Source organism: Pholis gunnellus, assembly GCF_910591455.1.
Source record: "Pholis gunnellus genome assembly, chromosome: 11".
Lineage (NCBI taxonomy): Eukaryota > Metazoa > Chordata > Actinopteri > Perciformes > Pholidae > Pholis > Pholis gunnellus.
The window spans coordinates 1,682,347-1,704,842 of NC_136538.1; the positions used below are offsets into that span (position 1 = coordinate 1,682,347).

Below are 22,496 nucleotides of genomic sequence, written 5' to 3' on the forward strand. Positions count from 1 at the left end.
ATGGTGAGATGAATCTTTTAATCCACGGCCCTTACTTACTGTGCATTCAATAACTTACGCTAACTGATAACCTCAGGACGGGAAAAGGTGTTAAGATAGAATTGAGGCCTTTACAAACCGGGAGCGGGTTTTTTTCCGTGTGATTCATTGGTAGTTCAATTTACTATTTCAAATCCATCCCAACCTTTTATTGAAAAACTGCTACAACAGTTGCAAATTCACATTGCTGCTGGTATCTCAAAATACTTTTTATGCAAAATATTCACAGGCAGATATGTTGCAATTCTGTGTCATTTATTTGTCTCACCCCTGGTGTGTAAAGGTATCTAAATATGACATTGTATCAATGAATCTGGGCCAACATGCACACATTAACAAGATCAACATGCAGACAAATATACGGACCTTGCTGTAGGGAAAAGTCATCCAGACTTTCAGCGAAGGCTTTAGTCCAATGACCAGAATCTGGTGATAAAAAATCAAAAGGCAAAAACATCACAAACTTTACACACACTGTGTTGTGAGGATTGTGTAGCGGCACACCGCTGCTTGTTTAGACACTTGCCTCCTAATAAAAGACATGGGGTAAGTGACTCACAGGCCCTGTTCACGTGAGATCCGATCAAAAGTGGACAGTATGTCAGTTCACACCTGGCGTTAGAATGCGTCTCCACGTCTTGTGTTTTGAATGATTTCATTCTAGCAGTTAGCTAGCTATAGACTGAGAAAAAATTATTGAATTGTGCCACTCAAAGTCTAACAGCATCTACCAGCAACTTTTACAGCATGCATGTTACTCAATATATGAGTTGATGTCATGACTCAAATCGACACACCTTACATGTCAACTTTGTCCATTCTATTTGTTCTTACAAACATGATAAAAATGAAACTCTCTCTCATTTCATTCATTGGATTCTGATATTCAGTTATATGCCATTTATTATCTAATTTATTACATTATATTATAAATGTAATTTTAATTTATCGCCAAAGTTGTTGTCAGTGAATCTTTTTTTTTTTTTTTAACCTTTATTTAACCAGGAGAGTCCCATTGAGATTAAAAATCTCTTTTTCAAGGGAGACCTGGCCAAGACAGGCAGCAGCATCAGAGACACATAGTTACAGACAGAAAACACAAAACAAGACAAGTTAAAAGAAAGTAAAAGTTAAGAGAGTAACGAAACCGAGTTAATTTAAAAAACATTTACATTTTTGGGAACCTGCCTCTATTGCTTTCAATTTTGATTTAAAAGCAGTAAATGGTATCAGAATACTGAATATTTCTTCAGAGCAGAAACTAAAGATCAATGTATTATAAGACTGTTTCAGGTTCTTTCATTTTGTATATTTAATAACCTCCTCAACTGAGGTGGTCCCCCAAATGTAACGAGTGCAAGATTTAATTTAAAAGTAGGAATTACCGCCTGTGTTTGCATACCTTAGTGAGAGAGGCCATAGCCAGCAGAGAGTACTGTGTGATGGGATGGTCTCTGAAGTCTGGAGGAGCACGCAGCGGTTCAATACAGCAGACCTCCCCTTTAGAACCACTGAAGAGACATCGAGAGTCACAGGACCGCATCCCCATCACCCTCCTGAGAGTAAAGAGAGTCGGACATGGACTGCAATCATGATCTGTGCATGGGACTGCGTACATGGTCCTCCCACAAGGGCCACGCTCTTTTTGCAGTCTGCTCGGAAACATGAGACATTTTTGGATTTGTGTGCGTGTGTGTGTGTCCTCCCTCCTTTTCTCCTCCTTTTCTTCCTTCTCACTTCTTGTCTACTCCGTTATTCAGGGAAGGCCATCATTCAGGGACCGTCCTGCCACTGGAACGGGACCTCCATGAGCTTCTGCTGGATTTACTGTGCCGTCTTGGCCCCAAGCAATGAATGGATGGTAGTGTGTGTGTGTGTGTGTGTGTGTGTGTGTGTGTGTGTGTGTGTGTGTGTGTGTGTGTGTGTGTGTGTGTGTGTGTGCGTGTGTGCGTGTGTGCGTGTGTGCGTGTGTGCGTGTGTGTGTGTGTGTGTCTTGCTCTCTTTAGGATGACCACCTACTTTTCCAGTTCCTCAGCTGCCTCCTGGAGCCACGGTACAGTGAACGTCCTGTTCCAGTGATAACTCTACTACTTCACTCCTCAATTCTTCTAAATTTGCCTCCACTCCTCCCTCCTTTTCTCCTCCTTTTCTTCCTTCTCACTTCTTGTCTACTCCGTTATTCAGGGAAGGCCATCATTCAGGGACCGTCCTGCCACTGGAACGGGACCTCCATGAGCTTCTGCTGGATTTACTGTGCCGTCTTGGCCCCAAGCAATGAATGGATGGTAGTGTGTGTGTGTGTGTGTGTGTGTGTGTGTGTGTGTGTGTGTGTGTGTGTGTGTGTGTGTGTGTGTGTGTGTGTGGGTGTGTGATCTTCTCAGAAGCTGCTGTGTTGTGTCCTGTTATGCATTTATGTCATTCTGTTGATTGTTTGGATATTCAACATGTGACTCTCAACGGTACTCAACTTGGCGACACCTGAGCCGGCAGCTCGTAGCTAACGCTGCTAACTGCGTTAACAGTACAAACTACTGTATGGCGAATATGCTGACAGAGCTAACAGCGTTTAGAGGGGGAACCGGGACGTGGGTGCTACGCTTCTGTGGCGACGCTGTCGGTCAGGACGGCGTTATCAGCTGTAACCGCCGTATGAGAGCAGTGTAGAGCAGCAGTCGTGCGCTAACCAGTGGAGCACGCTAACATATACTAACATGCACTAAAAACACGCGTGTCTGGCCCGGCTATGTCAACAAAGCATGGAGCAACTTGGATTACAAAAGACACCAATGGAGAGCGACTTTATTCTCTGCTCAGGTAGACATTACTACACTATATCTTTACATTGCTAATAGTTGTTTGATGCTATGTTAATGCTCTGAACTGCTTGTAGTTCAATGCCATTTATCCCATGATACACAAATCATCTGACAATAGCTCCTATCTGGTCGCACTACTTCAAACAGTGGCCATCCATCACGATGCCAGCAAGTTAGTTTCACTTACACCCTCATATTTATATTGCAAATGTATCCCATTTGAGGCCGGTGACTATTGCATTTAGATATCAATTGACTATGTGTTTACTTTCTTCACTGAACAAGACAACAAGAAAAACACAACGCTCAGCTTTGGGAAGGGAAGAGATATGGGACAAGATGAGGAGACTGAGAGCAAAAGTAGAGAAGGTGATGGAGATGAGAGAGGAGGAGCAGTTATTGCCCACTGAGCCCAGAACAGGATTAGCATTATGCTGTTCAACACAAACTGATTTGATCCAATTCAAACAGTGTAATTACCACAGAATATATATGTTGTTTGGTTTATACAGCTGACTCTATGGGCTCAATTTAACAACACAAACAATTAATAGCATAATTGTAGTATTATTGTAAAACCATATCATTATGCTTATGTTTATGTGCTGTTTGAGACACATTTCTATAATTCAAATCCAAACTGGCTTGTGTATGTGTCAAACATTGCAAACTCAAACAAAAGGTGATATCAAGAAAGGTGAGTATAGTGTTTTGTGAATTGTTACTAATACACGTTTGCACAACAGAGACAAGTGAGGATTCCCAGAGAACGGGACAGGCAGTGAATACAGAGGGTGAGAGAGAACAGTAGTGTGGATTTGCTTTTACCTGAACACTTAGGTCAAACATGGCCTCTCCTATATTTTCAGATTGTAGTTTGGATCTTTCAGTGCAACATTTAACCACTTAACATTCTCATGTATGTTAAATACAAATGATTTTAAAAATCATTTACATGATTTTAAAAATATTGTTATCCAATTTTTGCTCTCCAAACATCTTAAAATGCACATATTTAGATCAGGGAAATCCACACTTTATCGTGGGGGTAAGCTTTGGACCTCAGTAACAGTCAGTGAGTCATACTAGAGCAAATAATTGTAACAGAAATCAGTTCACAGGCTGCTAAAGGCAACCAAGAAAGTTATGGAAGTCCTCAGTTATTAAGTTATGTTACAATCCCAATATCCCACATTGGCAATACAAAAGGATTAATACATATACATTGTTATATATAGTACCTTGAAAGTCATTTACCTGAAAGCCAGCTCGAAAACTGATCCTCCACTGTCATTGCACACTGCAAGAGTTGGGTCATCTGTGAACTAAAGACACAAAAACGAGGAATTAAGAGTATCAGGGATCCAACTCATGTAAGACCAATTTCTGAGTGTGTGTGACAAGCAAATTTTGTTCATTGTTTTGTTTGTGTATGGGGAAAGACTGTAGGCACTGCACCATACAGCCATGCTTTCCTAAAGAGAGATGGTTGAATGGATGATAGTGTGTGTGTGTGTGTGTGTGTGTGTGTGTGTGTGTGTGTGTGTGTGTGTGTGTGTGTGTGTGTGTGTGTGTGTGTGTGTGTGTGTGTGTGTGTGTGTACCTTCACATGCAGTATAGCTGTCCCTGGAGGGTGGGCATCAGTGATTGTTCTCAGGAGCTTCCCACTAGCTAGATCCCACATTGTGATCTAATCATTCAGACAGATAGACGGAGAGACAGATGGAGCAAGAAAGATTGTTAAGGACTTAAAACAAACGGGATAGGTTTAAGACAATTCTCTATACTGTCAATTACAATGGCTGAAATAAATACTGCTGTTAAGTTTGTAACTTTGATCCATATGCAGTGCTGAAATGGTGAGTCGTGTAATTGACAAAAAAATTGATTTAATTGGCATTGATCAGTTTTAATATACTATTCCAGTCATTTCATTTAGTTCATGATATTTGGCATAAGCTACATTAACAAAATGATGTCAATGCTCCAAATACAGTGTGAAAAGTATGAGTCTGTTTAATCGGGAAAAACTCGACATAAATGGCTTCCTTGGATTCTGGAGAAGTGTGTGCCTCTACAAACTAGAACAGCAAAGACTGACAGGACAAAGTCAGTACCAATATTGTAACACATTTGCTAATGTGCATTAAACAACTTCAGCTGCAACACTCCCTCTACCAGCTCAGAGTACGAAGACGCTTTCAGACTATTTCCTAACTGGAAATAGTTAGAGGAAATCAAACCAAGTGACGGAGCCAGCTATAGAAAGATATTTGTGATTACAGCTGGATTATTTTCATAATCAAGCAACCTACCCATTGTTTTCCTAATGCATTTCTCTTCTTTTCATTCTTTCTGCTTTTGTCTTTTTTTCTTGTATGATGTAATACAGTTTCATGGAATTGTGGAAGCCATGAATATTGTTGCATCCCTACCAGACAGGGCATCATGTTTGCACATAATGCGCATGAATGACGGCATCATTTAAAGATTTTCTCATTCGCTTTGACCCCATCTTGAAAAACAAACAGTAAGTTCAGATCTCTTAACAATTAGTTTGCTGTTCACAAAAGATTTGAATTTCCCATTCCGTCAATCAAATTGTACGTGTTTGGCACAAAAGATGAAGTACAATTTGCACATGGTATTATTTGAGGCATCACATGCATATAATAAATTGGTAATTGTACTTTTATAACGCCTTTCTAGTCTTCCGACCTCTAAAAGCTACCATGAAAGGTGCCACCTGCCCATCGGGACTAACTAACCGTTCACTTCACACCCACTGCACAGCCTTCAGAAGCAATTTGGGGTTAAGGGTCTTGCCCAAGGACACATCAACATGGACTCAACAGCATTCAGCTAGACAAAACTGACATGCTTGTATTGTACAGTAAGCTGACGGTGTCAACAAGAAACTCGAGCAACGGTTGACTGCAATGGTGAAAAAACATTGGAACATTTTGACAAGTAGGGGTAGCACTAAAACAAAACAACTATTTATTTTGTAAATGGGAATAAACTGTTATTGTCACACATTGTACATAGCGAAGCACACAGTGAAACAGTGACAGCCTCTGCAAACCTTGGGGGTTTAGTGCCTTGCTCAAGGGCACCTAGGCAGTGCCCAGGAGAACTGGCATCTATCCAGGTACCAGTCCACACTTGAGCAGGCGGTTCCTCCAGTTCCCAAGTCAAGTTCATTTGGACTGAGATACTGCTGCCCCCAACTTTGCCATTGGCCAATTCACTGACACAATAACTAGGTAGTACGAAGCATGAACAAAATGGTTTTGGTCAGTTATTATCTTTTTGCAGACATGCAATAGAGTTGTGATGTCCCATGAAACAATTGTGACAATTGCCCTTACAGCTTACAAGACTGTTCAAAAAAGGAGCCAAAGCAACTGAGAAAAACTGTAAAAGAGAAAAGAAACTGCCCCGAAGAACTATTTGTTCCAACTATACCAGATCAGATGTAGCCTATTAAACCATAAGTGGGTAGGTTATGTTATAGTAATAACAAATGCATTCGGTTTTGTTTGCAGGTGAAATAATTTGCCTTGGAAAACCATGTGCACACTAGCCAAAGAGCTGCACACAGTATTTTGATGCGCAATTCCAAGCCAAACATTTCCTTCTCCTGTAAGAGGAGCCCATGTTGTAGTAAACATGGGTACAAGAGCCTGCGATTTTCAGTCACAACCATTAACTTTCTCAGAGCACAACTCACCCTCATCAGGACCACTTGCCACAGAACAAACAACAAGTACTGTACTCAAACCATCAGTAAAAGCCCTGTTGAACTTTAACAGTGTCATGTGTCCACCCTTTTTTTGAACTCTAATGAACGCCCAGTCAACAAGATTGTACATATGTGTGTCTGAGTATATACCTGTCCTTTGGCAAACCCGCAGAGAAGTCGCGAGCAATCGTGGTTGATGCTGAGGGCAGAGACAGCTCCAAACTCTGCCCCGGTTGCCTTGGTACCCAGACAGAGCCGCAGAGCCTGATTAGTATCTGGAGAGGAAGATGAAGAGCATGTTTAACTGTTGAAGCATGGGACAGACTTAGAAAAGGTGTGGATGGTAAAAGTAATGTAAAAAAAAAGTTTTTACATGTCAACACCAAAACACAACACATTGGCCCCAAATGAAAAACTGGAAATGCAAGAAAAACTGCCAATCGCAAATAACCAAATCAAACAACAAAGCATGCACTAAAGCAGCTCGGCCAAACCAAAATGGACATGAGCGGTGATGTCTCAGAGCCAGTCAGGTTTAATACAGAATGAACATTAAGTATGACAGGGCCATCTGACAGGGTGTCCATACCTTTTCCTGCCCAGGCATCATGTCAGCAATGTAAAGAGACATGGGTCAGCCCTGCTGAGACCGCAGCCCCGATCAAACCCCAGCAAAAACCCAAACATCACAGCATGAAATTAATTTCCCATGAAAGTTATAACAATCCTATAAAGATATAAAAACTGCCATACATATTTTCATGCTCACTTTTAGCTAACTTCTGCTTTCAACTTAACCAGGAAAGGAGCAGTTTTTTTGTTGGTCATACCAGACTTCCTCACAGCTCAACAACATTCCTCATGATGAGGGAGAGAACCATTCATAACCATCGACAGTAGTGATGCACGGGTCGACCCACACGTCGGATGGGTTCGGGTGAGCTTACTAGAAAGTATCATGAGTTTGAGTGGGCAAGTCAAAAAATGCCAACGCAGTATTCCGAGTAAGTTATCAATAACTTACAGAAACATTGCTTGCAGTAGTTCACATTGTCTTCCCCTTTCTCTGTCTCTCTCTCAAACACCGGCTGTCTCTGTTCTTGTCTCAGACCTCCGTCTTGACAATTGTTCAACTATAATGCATTAAGTTGGCAGGTTAGGTTCGGGTGGTTGATAGAAGTACTTTATTAAACCCAAATAATGTGCAAAAAGCTATTCAATATTTATCAACAATAGCTTAAATAAATGAGGATTTTAATGTACATGCAGTATATACGTGTAATGTTGTGAGGTGGACAAAGCACAAGTAGTGCAAAATTAAATGCAACATGTACTGTAAAATTAAAGTGTAGTTCTTGCTCAGCTAATTTGAATAAGATGTATGAGGCCCACCCCCCGTCCTTACACAGAGAGGACTGGTTGTACAGGGAGATGGCAGCTGTACTTGTCCTTGTCAAAGCGAAGCTGGATCAGCCTCGTACTGAAAGTGCTCCGCTGTTTGACCAGCAGGTAGTTAAGAGGATGGGAGGGGTCGTCTCCTCCTCCTCCTCCTCCTCCTCCTCCTCCTCCTCCTCCTCCTCCTTCCTCCTTCCTCCCTCCTCCTTCCTCCTCCCTCCTCCTCGTGTGTGAATTAATCATTCTGATCACTGACTTTTATCAGTGGAGCGAGGTCTAAAGATTCTATCAAAGCACGTCTTTATTATGGAGAAGTTTCCGGTATAACGCAGCTTGTGGCTGTGAGGAGCGGCCGGGGTTTAAAGATCTTGTTGGTGACCATAATTGGATAACTAACGCATGGTGTTAGATGCACTTTTACCATCAATATTCACAGTCGTTCACTGAGCCCTGATTAAAGACCACAACACAACACTACAGTCATGGATCAGGGACAGTTACTTAACCATGATGGGTCAGCTGATACAACAGCAGAATCATGTCTTTGTTATACTGACTGCATCGTCGACGTCTCTACATTGAAAGAGATTACTTTGACATTAAAATATGGCTTTGGATTATTTCGTTTAGACTATCCGTTTTTCTGATTACAGATATTGGGCATCAGTACTTGTGCCCTGAAAAAAAAACATGCATACTGAAACTGCTTCATGTACACAGTGCACAGGCTGCTGGAGCTCTGACGCATTCTCCATTTCAATTCACTGATTACCGCTACTGCAAATACTACTCATATAACTGATATGACCGCTGCTAGAAACTCTTTTAACAAGACTAATTATTTTATTGATAGAACTGCTGCCAACTCCTTCCATCATCATGGCTAAAGTATTTTTAAAGAAATCAAATCACAAGTCCTTCTACTAAGGAACTATATTATATGTTTTTGGTTGTCTTGGTTCTTGCTATCCAAAAGGGTGTTATCTTATGGCAACTACTGTTCACTAAGCAGTCTTATTTCATGGTCAGTCAATTCATTAGCGTATTGCTCCTCCTCATTCTCGGTTTTGTAGTGTTACCCAGTGAGCATGGCAGGCCACTCAGTCCTTACCCTCCTGGGGACGCCCTGTACAAACAATGGATACCCTTTCAAAGGTTCAAACAAATGAAGGTCCAAATAAAAGCTAACGTTGATGTAAACACTACGATCCAATCATTTCATGGTGATAAGGTGTTGGCGAGGTCCGGGAACAGAGAGGGGGGAGCTGATACTGGAGGGAGTCAACTGGTGACTGAAGGTCCCGATTACCTGAGTCAATAAAACCTGGTGTGTGAGCAGCTCAAGTGTCATGTGACTTGACCACCACATCCTGCCTTAAACCTGGACCAACACTATCAGCTCCAACAACTGGTTTTAGCTTCTTTTTTTAATTTTGCGGATCATAAAAAGGTAAGTACTCCTGTGACTTTTAGATAGAAGAAATTATTCTAGCTCAGCGTGTAGGCTGATGTTGCTAATATTGTTGTAAGTTTCATGAGGTCTATTTCTGCATGGACATCATTTGTTTCATTTCAAGTTGTGTCCACTTCTTACCAGTATGTTGTGTTGTACTGATTTTAAATCCCTCTGAGGCAAATTTGTGGGCTATACAAAAAAATGAAATGAGAAAATTTAATCAATCAGTCTATTGGTATGTCATTCATTAATTGAATTTGTTTATTTTAGTGGATCCCCATCTGCTTCTGCCAAAGCAGTAGCTGATCTTACTGAGGTCCCGAACATTGTAAGTGTCCACATAAAAAATGAATACAATTATACAAGCAAGAGTCAAATAAAAATTAAAAAAACAGTTAATACTATCAATAGATTGTTCCGATTAGCACATATAATATACAGAAAATAAAGCAAAGAGTGTGCCAAACAACTACACATTGATAACGCACTACATTCTACAAAAGACATGGAAAGAACGGTCTTAGCTTTTGGGAAAACAAATTGCTGTCTATACGCAAACCTGGGGATATCGCTGTTTGACCAGCGTGCTCTCAAAGACCTGAAAAAGATTCGGATATATTTTAACATGGGAATGTAATCTGGCTTCAACTGAGAGCCCCGACAGTTTGTTATGGATATCAACACTACTACTTCAGTATGAACAGTGAAGAACAAGTCTAGCAGCCTTATTTTGAGCAAGTTGAAGTTTATCGAGATCCATTTTATTAGCAGCAGATTTGATCTGATTAACTTGATCCAGTTTGAAGCATTGGTTAAAGAGGCAGAGCTTGGGGTATGCCATTTTGTGTATTTTATTGATTTAGATGTAGATATGTTTATACTCATATTGTGGCTGTAGAGGGTGCTAGCTCCAGGCTCAAGCACTACCGGGAAGATGAAGCTCAGAAAGTCATGGATTAATGTGACTGTTTGAAAATAATGTCTTGAATGTGTCTCCTCTTTAATCTTCAATGAAAACATCATAATATATCAGTGTTTTCCATTCATTGATATATTTGTGGCGGCCTGCCAAAATATCAACATGACAGCTATATTTTCTTTTTTGTAGTTAAATCTTATTTCATTGTAAAGCTTCATTCAAAAAATGTAATATTTGCACTGCAGCACCTTAAATACAGTATTATTTAATAATTAATTTGAGAAAGCATGGGTGTGCCTCCTTTCGTGCGCACATGTACACACAATCACCTTCTCTACTAAAGAGCATATAGTCTGACTAACTGGATTAAGACTGCTATTGGTCGCCTATCTCATTGTCCTGCTTATCTGCAAGTTTTCTTTTGGGCACCGTCACTGCATCCTGTGCTTAGTGCCTCCCAAGACAATTGCGATTCTTATTCTGATTCTAAACCAGAATGATATTTGTAGCCAGACCTTTCTTTGGCACTAAAACATCATGTGGTCTGACTATGCAAGAGTAAAGTGCATGTAAACTCTTAGTTGGCCCTGAGAGCTCAACACACTGCAAATTAAGAGAACACAGAAGTTTATTATGCAGCCTTATTTGTCATCTTAAGAGCACACGGTTTGTATAATATGCCTTTGACTTTAGACTTTCAGCAAATCACACCAAAGCTCTCAAAAAAAGACAAAATGTCACTCTGAAATGATGCTGTCTTGTCTCTAGGTCACAGCCAGCCTCCTCCCGGCCACCACCCCACACTTCATCACAATGCCTCATCGCATTTGCTCCGTTGAGATTAACAACAACTCTGGCTGCTACACTCTCTCCAACCCAAGGTTATGCATTGCTTTTGCTCATGTCTATTTCATAAGGTATTGAGAGTACATATACACCAGACATTAACAGTTTCCTGGTTGTATACTGTAAGAGCAGTACTGGCCACACACAAATGCAAAAAATGTAGCAAGTAAATAAAGCGTTTTTCAAAAAACACATTAAACAGCTTGAAAAAAAACATACACAGCGCAAAAAGATGTGTAGCAAATCCTGCACTGCAAAATCCTACACAACCAGGGAAGTAGCAAGGGGACACTAAAAACTGATTAACACGCCTGGACGTCTGATTTACTAAAGTCATCTACTCATCAATAGGGTTGCCAACCTTCACTTATTACTGATTTACTAAAGGCGATACTAGAAGGTGGAGTTACAACACTGCAGATCAGACCACTGATTGGTCAGAGTGAATAGTCACTAGCCCATGGACACAATCACGCCACTTTTAAGAAGCCAAACTAGTATCAATTGTGGCCAATAGTTCCAATGCAGGGACATTTTTTCTACATATTGTAGACAATAGCATGCTTCCAGGTTTGGGTTTGAGCTTTTCTGTTTCAACATTACAATGATCTCCTGCCTAAAGCCAGGTCCATAAAAACATGGTTTTCCCACTTTAGTGTAAAGTGCTCTTGTCAGAGCTCTGACCCCAAACGCATCCAACACCTTTGGGATGGAACGCGGAGTGCCGTGGCTGACCTCACTTTGGGTTCTTGTAGCTGGATGGAATGACATGTAATCACACCACTAAATCTATGGAATGATTTAGAGAAGAAGGTTTGTGAAAGACCCTGTCCCAAATGTTTTGTCCCTCTGTGTTCAGGGTGTTCACTGAGAGCGGCTGCTGTGAGGTCCCTCTGCCACCCATGGTGGGTCCCTACTCAAATGGCAGTGCATTGTTCAACAAGACCACTGGCAGTGCGACCGGTGCCGTCGGCGTCTTCACCTACGACCTTTTCAACGCCGACCTGAACGACTACAGCCACTCCATGGCTGTCATGTTCTCCGTGCCCTACGACCGAAACCTCTACTCCAACTGGTTTGCTGTGGGGATCTTTGACAGAGGAAACAACTGCGACTACGATCTTTATGATGTCATGTACAATGGAAGTGAAAATAATTTTGTAAGAGCAAAGGCTGATGGCTCCTGCATTTCTTATGAGGGCGACTATGTTATTGTCAGTGCCTCCATGTCAGACTCAGGTGAAGCAGTACTTAGGGTGGATATCAGTGATACTGGCATGTATTAAGTCAAAGGAAGCCAGATCCTATCCTAACCAGATGATCACAGTAATTGTAATAAAATATTTCAATAAAAGTAAAGCTCAATCAACTGGTCACCAGCTGCAGAGGTGCTTTTTAATCAATATAGTTATCAATATAGTTATACATGATTGTAGTCTAAAAAATGTTGATTTTTGGTGTGATAAAAAAAAAAAAAAAGTTGATGCCTAATTGCAAATAAAAAATACTTGTGTTCTTCAGATCACGTCTTCATGAAAATGGTCATAAATGTATTGTGTTCTCTCTGACACGATGTGAATTAAGCAAATATAATGAACTTATTTTGTACCCTTACATAGCCAATCAGCTCTTTGATCTGGCGACAGCCAGATGTTTCCCATCATGCCCTGTGGTCAAGCAGTTGGTGAAGAGCAACTGTGGCGCATGGCTCTAAAAACTGCATAACTGTATAACAATTATTTTTCCCATTAGCTTATTTTCTCATTGCACAGCTACTGCCTTCCTCAGTTGCTCTGCTTCCAGTGCAGTTTGTTTAAAGGAGAGCTTTTAGCCAATCAGATTTCACCTCTGTGTCTCTAGGTAAGAAGAGAGGCCCCAGGCCTGCAGACTCACAAGTGAATCCCTTTGCAGATTAAATGGGAACGATATTGTTGATTGTTATAGTATTCAACCAATCAGATCTTTAGTTTGACATGTTGGGTGTATTCTTTGACGTGCCAGAGCTGCTAGCTGGCCTACAACTACGTCAGCATTAAGTGCAGCTCAGACTCCAGGTGCAGCTCTGCAATAAGGTGCAGCGTGCGCTGTGATTTGTCAGTGGGTGAGCATGTGACTATTGTGAAACTTAAAATAGCCATCAGAGGCTTAGTCGGAGTAGTAAGAGTTCAAATTGAAAGATATTGCATTTTGCTTGGTGTAGATTTTTATTGTTTTCCCTAGCTTTGTTTTTTGACACACAATGGCTGAAGGAGGAGGAGAAACGGATTTGTGAGTTGGGATTTAACCGTGGGATTAAACTCTTTGTCAACGAAGAAAGGAGGATGGAGTTTGTCTTTAAGTGAACGGCATTTGGTAAGTCAACTGCGTTTGTTTTTTTACATCTAATATCTGAATGGCCCCCGAGTGTGTAGCAGCATGCGTGTTCCGCTGCAGTGTTGCTGGATTGATTTGTCATGCTCTGTTGTCATATGAATATATGTGACTGGTTCTTGTGAGTTTGTTGTTGTTTTTGTTCCGGGTTGAGAGGTCACAGCCCGTTGTCCCCTATGTGAGCGCAGTCCACCGAAAACATTATATTTCCCACAATTTAAGCTTCTGCATTTTCCAAATGCACTAGTATTATTCAAACGTATTGTTCGGTTTGTAAGCCTCGTACCGAGCGGTTTAATATGAATACCTGTAATATTAAACTCCTAGAAACAAATAATAACCGTAGTTGTGGCGCCACCATGAGGTTATTAGGTGGTGTTTCAGCTGCAAGACAGCACTGAAGGCCCAGGTATAAAATGCACGGCCCGCCACTGATTGATACATTTAATATATTGGAAGCGTATTTGTTTTGTAAAATTCCCAACTGATGGACATCAAAACCCTTCTCAAAACATTTACAGTGGGGAGTGCTTAAGCTGTACGAGGAAAAATTCAACCGTAATGATGGCAGAAATCAGAGAGAGAGACACCGTGTCTTAACAGCAAGCATTTCAGGTGTTTAATACCTTCAGTCAGCCTCAAAGCTGTGATCACTGACATTAGTAGTTTAAAAAGGTACTGAATATGGGTGTTACTACAAACTGAGGGCAGTCATTTCAGTTTTTTAACATTAAAACCACTTGGTGCACAATTAGAACATTTCAGACTTTAACACCCCCTAGAGATAGTATCTAAAACTAGAAAATGCATTTCCTGCTGAAAATGCGTTGGAATGCTGAAAGCTGAAATGAATTGCAAAAACATTGCTGAAAATAGATATCCAATTAAAAAAAATAGCAAAAAGCTTAATAATTCAAAAAGTTTAAAGATTGCAAATATGAAAAGTCAGCATTACCCCTCTCCTGAAAGAGCTGAACATTTTAATATTTGAACGGTTTCTGTGGTTTAAAAAATGTCAGTAGTAGTGATATTTGTTGTAGTAGTAGTTGAAAGCTGAAATGAATTACAAAAACATTGCTGAAAATAGATATCCAATTCAAAAAAAGAATTGCAAAAAGCTTAATAATTCAAAAAGTTTAAAGATTACAAATTGCTGAAAATACAGAAATGGGAGACTACCTGTCTGAAAAATGTTGTAGCCTGAAAGCATTTAAACTGCACTGCTGAAAACCCTTCTAGTTGAAATGTTGAACTATGGTGTTTGTAGCTGAAAGTATGAGAAAGAAGAAGGCTTTGAAAGTTGAAGAAGTTTAAGAGGATTTGAAGATTTTCTCCAGATATCCAATTAAAAAAAGATTGCAAAAAGCTGAATAATTAAAAGTTTAAAGCTTACAAATATGAAAAGTCATATCACTCCTCTCCTGAAAGAGCTGAACATTTTAATATTTGAATGGTTTCTGTGGCTTAAAAAATGTCAGCAGTAGCGATATTTGTTGTAGTAGTAGTTGAAGTTGTAGTTGTAGTAGAAGTATTATAAGTAGTAGAAGTATTAGTAGCGTTAGAATAAGTGTGTGTGGGGGGGTCCTCTAAAAGCATCCAAGACCTGAATGACTGAATGAGAGAGATGCACACAGAGAGCTAGAGAGAGAGAAGTGTATGTGCGCGTGTGTCTGTGAGTCTGTGTGTTTATCAACATTGCTGATTACCTTAATCACGAACACCTGTGTGCCAGCAGCCTGTTCATGGAGAACAGACAGGCAGACAGACAGTTAGATGACTGAGTGAGTGTGAGAGAGAGACAGGCAGGCAGACAGACAGTTAGATGGACTGAGTGAGTGTGAGAGAGAGACAGGCAGGCAGACAGACAGTTAGATGGACTGAGTGAGTGTGAGAGAGAGACAGGCAGACAGACAGTTAGATGGACTGAGTGAGTGGGAGAGAGAGACAGACAGGCAGGCAGACAGGAGGTCTAACAATCCCTCCATGTCATGTGCGTAGAGAGACAGACATAGAGAGAGAGTGAGACACAGACAGACGGAGGGAGAGAGTGACAGACTGAGAGAGATAACCAGACAGAGAGACAGACAGACACTCTGATCTCTCTGGCAATGCTTCTCATTTGGAGATTGTCCTATGTTTTAATATTTACAGCTAAAGTAACTATTGTCCTGCTCTGCCAGGTCTTTCCTCGTCTCACCCACTTGTGTCATGGTGTGTGTACATCTCACTGGAATCAGGAAACTTGTCAGAATACCCATATTTGATTGGCTGAGCTGCATCGCGCATATCTCCAAGTCATGTGTGTGTGTGTGTCTCAGTGCCTCTGTATGTTTAGATTTAACATTGAGCTCTATGGAGCAGAAAGTTGGTTTTTCCTCTCAATTAAGTGATTTTCTGCAAATGTGTAAATCTGTGGGATTCCACAGTCACTTGTGTACGACAACGACACGATTAGCTACTTCAAGATCCAAAAAAATATATATGAAGAGTGAAAATTGTGGAGTCCAAGGCAAAAGACAAATATTTTTTTCACAAGAATCTGAAGCTGCTCTTCACTCTAGCAGTGACATCACGCACTCTAAGCTGCGCAATACACACCCATTATAAAGGCAGAAAAGGACTGAAAAAATCATAAAAGTTAAAATGGGACAGTTCAAAAAGTATAAAAGATATAAAAAAGATTATAACATACAATAATAGCTTAAGATTTTCTCAGTATTTTAAAGTTGAAATGGTGTCTGTAGCTGAAAGTATGAGGAAGTAGAAGGATTTGAAAGTTGAAGAATTATTTGAAGTATTTGAAAATATTCTCCATAGAAACCCATTCAAAAGAAAATGTGCAAAAAGCTTAATAATTCAAAAAGTTTAAATATTAGAAATATGAAGAGATATAGCACTTGTCTCCTGAAAGAGCTGAACATTTTGATATCTGAACGGTTTCTGTAGCTTAAAATATGAAGGAGCAGAAGCGTTTCAAAAAACGTACGGAAGAAATATAATAAAAGGAAGAACTAGAAAATGCATTTCCTGCTGAAAATGCGTTGGAATGCTGAAAGCTGAAATTAATTGCGAAAACATTGCTGAAAATAGATATCCAATTAAAAAAAAATTGCAAAAAGCTTAATAATTAAAAAGATTTAAAGATTACAAATGTGAAAAGTTCTATCAGCCCTCTCCTGAAAGAGCTGAACATTTTGATAGTCGAACAGTTTCTGTAGCTTAAAAAAGGGAAAGGTCCTCTCAAAATCTCTAAGACCTGAATGACTGTATGAGAGAGAGACACAGAGAGACAGAGAGACAGAGAGAGAGAGAGATAGACTGAGTGAGAGTGAGAAAAAGACAGGCAGACAGACAGTTAGATGGACTGAGTGAGTGTGAGAGAGAGACAGGCAGACAGGCAGACAGACAGTTAGATGGACTGAGTGAGTGTGAGAGAGAGACAGACAAGCAGACAGACAGTTATATGGACTGAGTGAGTGGGAGAGAGAGACAGGCAGGCAGACAGACAGTTAGATGGACTGAGTGAGTGTGAGAGAGAGAGACAGGCAGGCAGGCAGACAGACAGACAGTTAGATTGACTGAGTGAGTTTGAGAGAGAGACAGGCAGACAGACAGTTAGATGGACTGAGTGAGTGTGAGAGAGAGACAGGCATGCAGGCAGGCAGACAGACAGTTAGATGGACTGAGTGAGTGTGAGAGAGAGACAGACAGGCAGACAGACAGTTGTATGTACTGAGTGAGTGAGACAGGCAGACAGACAGTTGTATGTACTGAGTGAGTGAGACAGAGAGACAGACAGACAGACAGACAGGAGGTCTAAAAATGCCTTTGACTGAATATCTCCAAGTCGTGTGTGTGTAGAGAGAGAGCGTGCGTGTGTGTAACTGGTTGCCATGGTGAGGACGCACCTGGTGTTAGAAGCAGACTGATTAAGAAACGATTTTCAACAAAACTACCTGTTGAACATATGCTCTTTATACCAAAACCAGTCAATCTCAAAAAACATCAATCTCCATTGATATCTCATTCAAAAAAGATTGCAAAAAGCTGAATAATTCAAAATGTTTAAAGATTAGAAACATGAAGAGATATAGCACCCCTCTGCTGAAAGAGCTGAACATTTTGATATTTGAACGGTTTCTGTGGCTTAAAGAAATGTCAGCAGTAGTGATATTTGTAGTAGTAGTATAGCTTAACAGCATTCCAACAATAAAGTTACTTCTTGTTATCACAATCATGCATAGCCAAAGCAGTGGTGTGCCTTACTGTCTGCATCAGGGTCATTGTTGGAATGCTTGACAACATTCCAACAATAAAGAAATAGGATAACAATACTTGGAATGCTTAAAAGCATTCCAACAATGACCCTGATGCAGACAGTAAGGCACACCACTGCTTTGGCTATGCATGATTGTGATAACAAGAAGTAACCGGGAACTGAACTTAATCAATGTTATCTACACTTTTTCTGTGACGTTTGCATTGTAAAAATGTGAAATTATAATTTACACCACTGTGTGTGTGTATAAAAGGAGCATAATCAAGTTTGGACTCACCGAAGACAAGAGCCAGACCATGAGACGTTCCTACAGCAATCACACCCGACACTGTCTGAACAAAAATAATAGACAATTTAGAAGACATAATCAGCAATACATAGAGCAGACATAATCATCTTTACATAAAGCAGACATAATCAGCAATACATAGAGCAGACAATCATCTTGACATAGTACGTTACCAAATGTTCCTCTAAACTAATACCTCTCTTTGTTCAGACAAGTTCATTGTTGGAAAAATAAAATACTCACTATAGCAGTTGGCAGTCCAGCATCCACTTTGTCCTGAAGAAAATATGCAAGTGTTTTTATTATGTTTGAAACATAAATGCAATAGTCTACTGCAACAAATGTACAATTCTGAAGCTAGTAGTAAAATACAGAATTCAGTTAAAAAAAAATGAGTCATTCTGACTTTCAGCAGCAAAACCTACAAAAAAACTAGAGCAGGAATACAGATGATAATCTTTCAAACAAAAACAGAACCCCAGAAACAGGTGTTTCGATCAATATTGATGTGTGGTCAAACACACATCTCTGGGCTTCAGTACACATACTGAAGCCCAGAGATTACCGTTAACTTCAGTGGGCCAGCTAGGACTTTAAGAACATTGTTTTAATGTTGTGAAGCTGTCTGACAAAACAAGGAAAAAGATCATCAAAGACAAACATGAATTATGAATGCATTCATGATTTTGGGATGTTTTATCATTTCATTTTGTTAACATCTTCACATCTAAACAATGTACTGAAGCTGTGCTCTAATCAACTAGAAATAACGCCTCAGTCAACCAGTCATGTTATGGTTTACATCCATGTCTTTCCAAAATGTCATCACTTCATTTTATCCTATTAGACACATTTGTGAAATTGTCATAATTATGAATCCCTGATTTGAGGCCAAAAATTTGTTTTGTGAGATCACAAACTTCTTCTCAGTTCATCCTAAATCCAAGTGGACATTTGTGGCAAATTCCCTTCAAAAGTTCCTGAGATACATCATAAGAACCGGGCGGACAGACGATCCAAAAACATAACGCCTCTGGTGTCGGCATGAAGGCATTAAAACACTTAAATTAAGGCAGTCCTTTTTTGTCAAAGACTGAGTCCTTTCTCTCTATATACACGTGTGTGATTGTGTGTGTGTGTGTGTGTGTGTGTGTGTGTGTGTGTGTGTGTGTGTGTGTGTGTGTGTTTGCTGTTCGTCTTACAGCAGCAGAAACGATCTGTGCAGAGATGCCCTTCAGGAGGCTGTGTCGAAGAACAGATCCATGAACGGTAGCATTCAGATCCACTGTCCTCCTCTTCCTTCACACGTGTACATGTCCACACACAGATGCACGCAAATACATATACACAGATCAAACACACACCGAAGACAGTTTCCATGTTATACTTGTACATACTACAAGAAGCAATGCACCAAAAGTAGTGTGTGTGTGTGTGTGTGTGTGTGTGTGTGTGTGTGTGTGTGTGTGTGTGTGTGTGTGTGTGTGTGTGTGTGTGTGTGTGTGTGTGTGTGTGTGTGTGTGTGTTCATGCCTTTTGAGGTGTGCTGGGTCTCCACTGTCAGAGCTGGCCAGAGAGGAGGTGTCACATGAGTGAGCATCCATGTTGTCTGTGTTTAGCATGCAAGTATCCTCCAACACAAATGGTTCCTCCTCATCCTCCAGCTGCACACAGGACAATAGCAAAAAACACTTCTTAGCTAGGCAAAGGACAACAAAACAAACACACCTCAGCTAGAAGGTTCTCCTACATCCACAGTGGAGGGGATCCACAACCAAATATGTTTATCTGATATACGACTACTTTCTGTAAGAACCTTCTACCTGCCGAGGGAATTCCTTCTAATATGCCTGACTGCTGCCGAAGGTTTCTTCTCAATATCACAAATAACTTCAATCTGTTTTACTGGACGGCCCAAACTTTATCCTGGCTGATTTCAACCACTTTAACTGCAAAAATATGCTGTTTTTAATCAGAGTATGACATGTTGTATTGGTGGAGTAAGTGTTGTGGAACTGCACATTATACTGAATTTATCAAGACAGCAGGTAGTGATCAGTTTTCAAGGAGGTTTCTTACTATGGTATGATGGGAAATATAATTAAAGTCTCTAAAATAGACCTGTTTCCAATACAGCCCTGGTTCTTTGGAGAGGTGGGGGCAGCTTCTAAATGTTGATCTTATTTTCAAAAGGTTGTCGTCATTCTGTTGACAGTGTGTGATACAGTATAGTGTAGTAGTCATAGAGTACTTACCTCATTAAGGATGCTCTCCAGTGTGGGAGGTGTGTCTACTTGGGGAATGTCGAACTCCTTATCATCGATCTGAGAACAGAGATATTACAAAAACATGCAGGGTTAGAAAGCATTATTTGTTTCTTTGTGCTTTCTTTGTCAAAAACATTCCCGGGGATGATCCCACGCAGACCCCTTACAGAGAAGCGAAACAGAGTCCAAATCTTGGCAGAGCCCCGTGAATAGCTGTGCTTAAGCCTTTATTCACTGTCAAAGACTTCACCTTTGTTATTTCAGTGAAAATAAAAACATGCATGCGAGGATGTGCTGTATGTAGAAGTGTCATGTATGTATGTACAAGTATGAAGAATAGTTTTGACAGCTGGAAAAAAATATTGCATGCTTGTATGTGATGCAAAACATACAATATAATTGACACGTCAATATTGATGAAGTCAATCGACTACAAACATAGCAGGAGGCTTATTCATAAAAAATGATGTCATCCAAAGCAACAGGGTCCACCTGACCAACCTCAGCTGCTCTGTGAACAGGTAAGAGAAAAGTCCTAGTTAGGAACCTTCAGGGACATTTAGCAGTACTCCTGGTGGTAAGAGGACATCATGTGTGAATACTCTCCCAGACCAGAGAACAGAGGTGAAAGCACCTGTGGTGGTGATCCATGATGCACAGAGGCTTATAGGAAATACTGCCAACCTATTAGTTTAACTCAGGCTGTCACAGTCTTACTGGTATAATTATAGATAGCACGTATACACCCGGAATTCTCATATGTTATGAATCACCTCTCATTAATAACAAACAATATGCTCAAAATCACTTGCAAACCACAACCGTTTTAGTACGTTTATTTCTGCTTTTGGGCGTGTACCGTCACAACGGGAAGTGACGGCGCGTGAACGCACCACTGACGGGCCAGTTGCACAATTAAAACTAACAAACTCATGAAAATAAGTGCCAGAAAGGGCTTTATTCATTCACTGTCTGAAGCAAAGCTAGTGCCAACATTTCTGGTTTGAATAAATGTTTCGCCACGTCTTGACATGAGCTGCGCCGCAAACCATGTACCAAAACAATAACGTTACATGATCACGTGATAAATTCAGACTTTAGGCCGTTGTAATAGACTAACGTCAGTCTGTTCATGAATGTGTTGATATAGTCACAAAAGTCAACCTTCGGATAGTAACAATAGTGGTTTCAGCTGAAGCCGGAGTCTATACGGCATTTCGCTTTACGTTAGTACAGTTAAATAAGACGACAGGGCAGAAATTCCACCATACTATTCTACGGGAGAATCCATCATGCGTAGCTGGGCTTCATTTGGAATGTCACGAGCTAGTGTTGGGTTTATTATTAGCAAAATCGTGTTTTCCCCATTTCACACAGAGGAAATAATCGTGCTAACCATCTTGATATATAGACGATGGTCAAACAACAGACTGCTGCGGAGGACTTGAGTGAGTTCATTCTCGCTTAAGTCTTCGCCATGACACCAGGATATGTATAAAGCCTCTCACCGCGTCCATCTCCATCAGGTTGAGCTGGGAGGAAGCAGAGAGTAAGCTGCGGGCGTCCGGAGACTCCGACATCGCTGTGTTTACATGCACAGAAAGGCTCGCCTGTCTTTCTCTGCTGCTGCTCTTCCTTCTTCTTCTTCTACTACTACTACTACCATCACAACCACTTCTTCTTCTTTGGTTTTATGGCGGATAGCAACCCGCGTTAATGTGCATTACCGCCACCCACTATGTTGGAGGGTGGAGCAGAGTTATCTATCCCCTTTTCCAAACAAACATGGAAAACAAACCGGAAAAAAACACTGGCCACTAAATTCTCTTGATCAGCCCAGTTTCAGACATTACAATAGATTCCCTAACCTGATGTCAGATATTTTTTTCTCAGTTCATCCACTCCAACCTTTCTGAAATCTTTCTGAAGAATGTTTCTCGTTCTCTACATGCTCCACTGATCCTTCTACTTGATAGTGTTCACATAATCCTGAGGGATGTTTACTCAATAAGTGCAGTCTTTCATTAAGCTTCTACTCAGAGATGGGCAGTATTTCTATTACTTGTATTTGAAATA

General features: G+C 40.5%; 2 protein-coding genes across 4 annotated transcripts in view; one reads left to right on the forward strand and one right to left on the reverse strand.

The window, feature by feature from the left end:
* The window catches only part of vps8 (VPS8 subunit of CORVET complex), a 56,713-nt gene extending 34,656 nt beyond the window's left edge, over positions 1 to 22,057 (reverse strand). For 2 of the 3 annotated variants that reach the window (XM_079169097.1, XM_079169095.1), the window contains exons 1-11: positions 21,929 to 22,057; positions 20,409 to 20,477; positions 19,687 to 19,817; positions 19,357 to 19,453; positions 18,398 to 18,430; positions 18,143 to 18,197; positions 6,751 to 6,875; positions 4,459 to 4,545; positions 4,113 to 4,180; positions 1,442 to 1,595; positions 406 to 465 (exon numbers count right to left, since the gene is read on the reverse strand). In XM_079169097.1, the coding sequence (XP_079025223.1) occupies positions 406 to 465; positions 1,442 to 1,595; positions 4,113 to 4,180; positions 4,459 to 4,545; positions 6,751 to 6,875; positions 18,143 to 18,197; positions 18,398 to 18,430; positions 19,357 to 19,453; positions 19,687 to 19,817; positions 20,409 to 20,477; positions 21,929 to 22,000 (951 nt within the window). In that variant the 5' untranslated portion in view covers positions 22,001 to 22,057. The remainder of the gene's footprint in view (positions 1 to 405; positions 466 to 1,441; positions 1,596 to 4,112; positions 4,181 to 4,458; positions 4,546 to 6,750; positions 6,876 to 18,142; positions 18,198 to 18,397; positions 18,431 to 19,356; positions 19,454 to 19,686; positions 19,818 to 20,408; positions 20,478 to 21,928) is intronic. The other variant, XM_079169096.1, reaches the window with a different exon arrangement.
* On the forward strand, positions 9,389 to 12,730 carry LOC306703208 (DELTA-sagatoxin-Srs1a-like). Its single transcript, XM_079169098.1, has 3 exons — positions 9,389 to 9,445; positions 11,139 to 11,251; positions 12,076 to 12,730. The coding sequence occupies exons 2-3, from the start codon at positions 11,184 to 11,186 to the stop codon at positions 12,500 to 12,502; spliced, it is 495 nt and encodes a 164-aa protein (XP_079025224.1). The 5' UTR covers positions 9,389 to 9,445; positions 11,139 to 11,183; the 3' UTR covers positions 12,503 to 12,730.
* Positions 22,058 to 22,496: the final 439 nt, after the last annotated feature.

What these genes read in the sequence shown, in the direction of transcription:
- LOC306703208 (XM_079169098.1), top strand. Translation starts at nt 11,184, where the DNA reads ATGCCTCATCGCATTTGCTCCGTTGAGATTAACAACAACTCTGGCTGC. An exon ending in TACACTCTCTCCAACCCAAG is followed by an intron (nt 11,252 to 12,075) that starts GTTATGCATTGC and finishes CTCTGTGTTCAG; the next exon opens with GGTGTTCACTGAGAGCGGCT.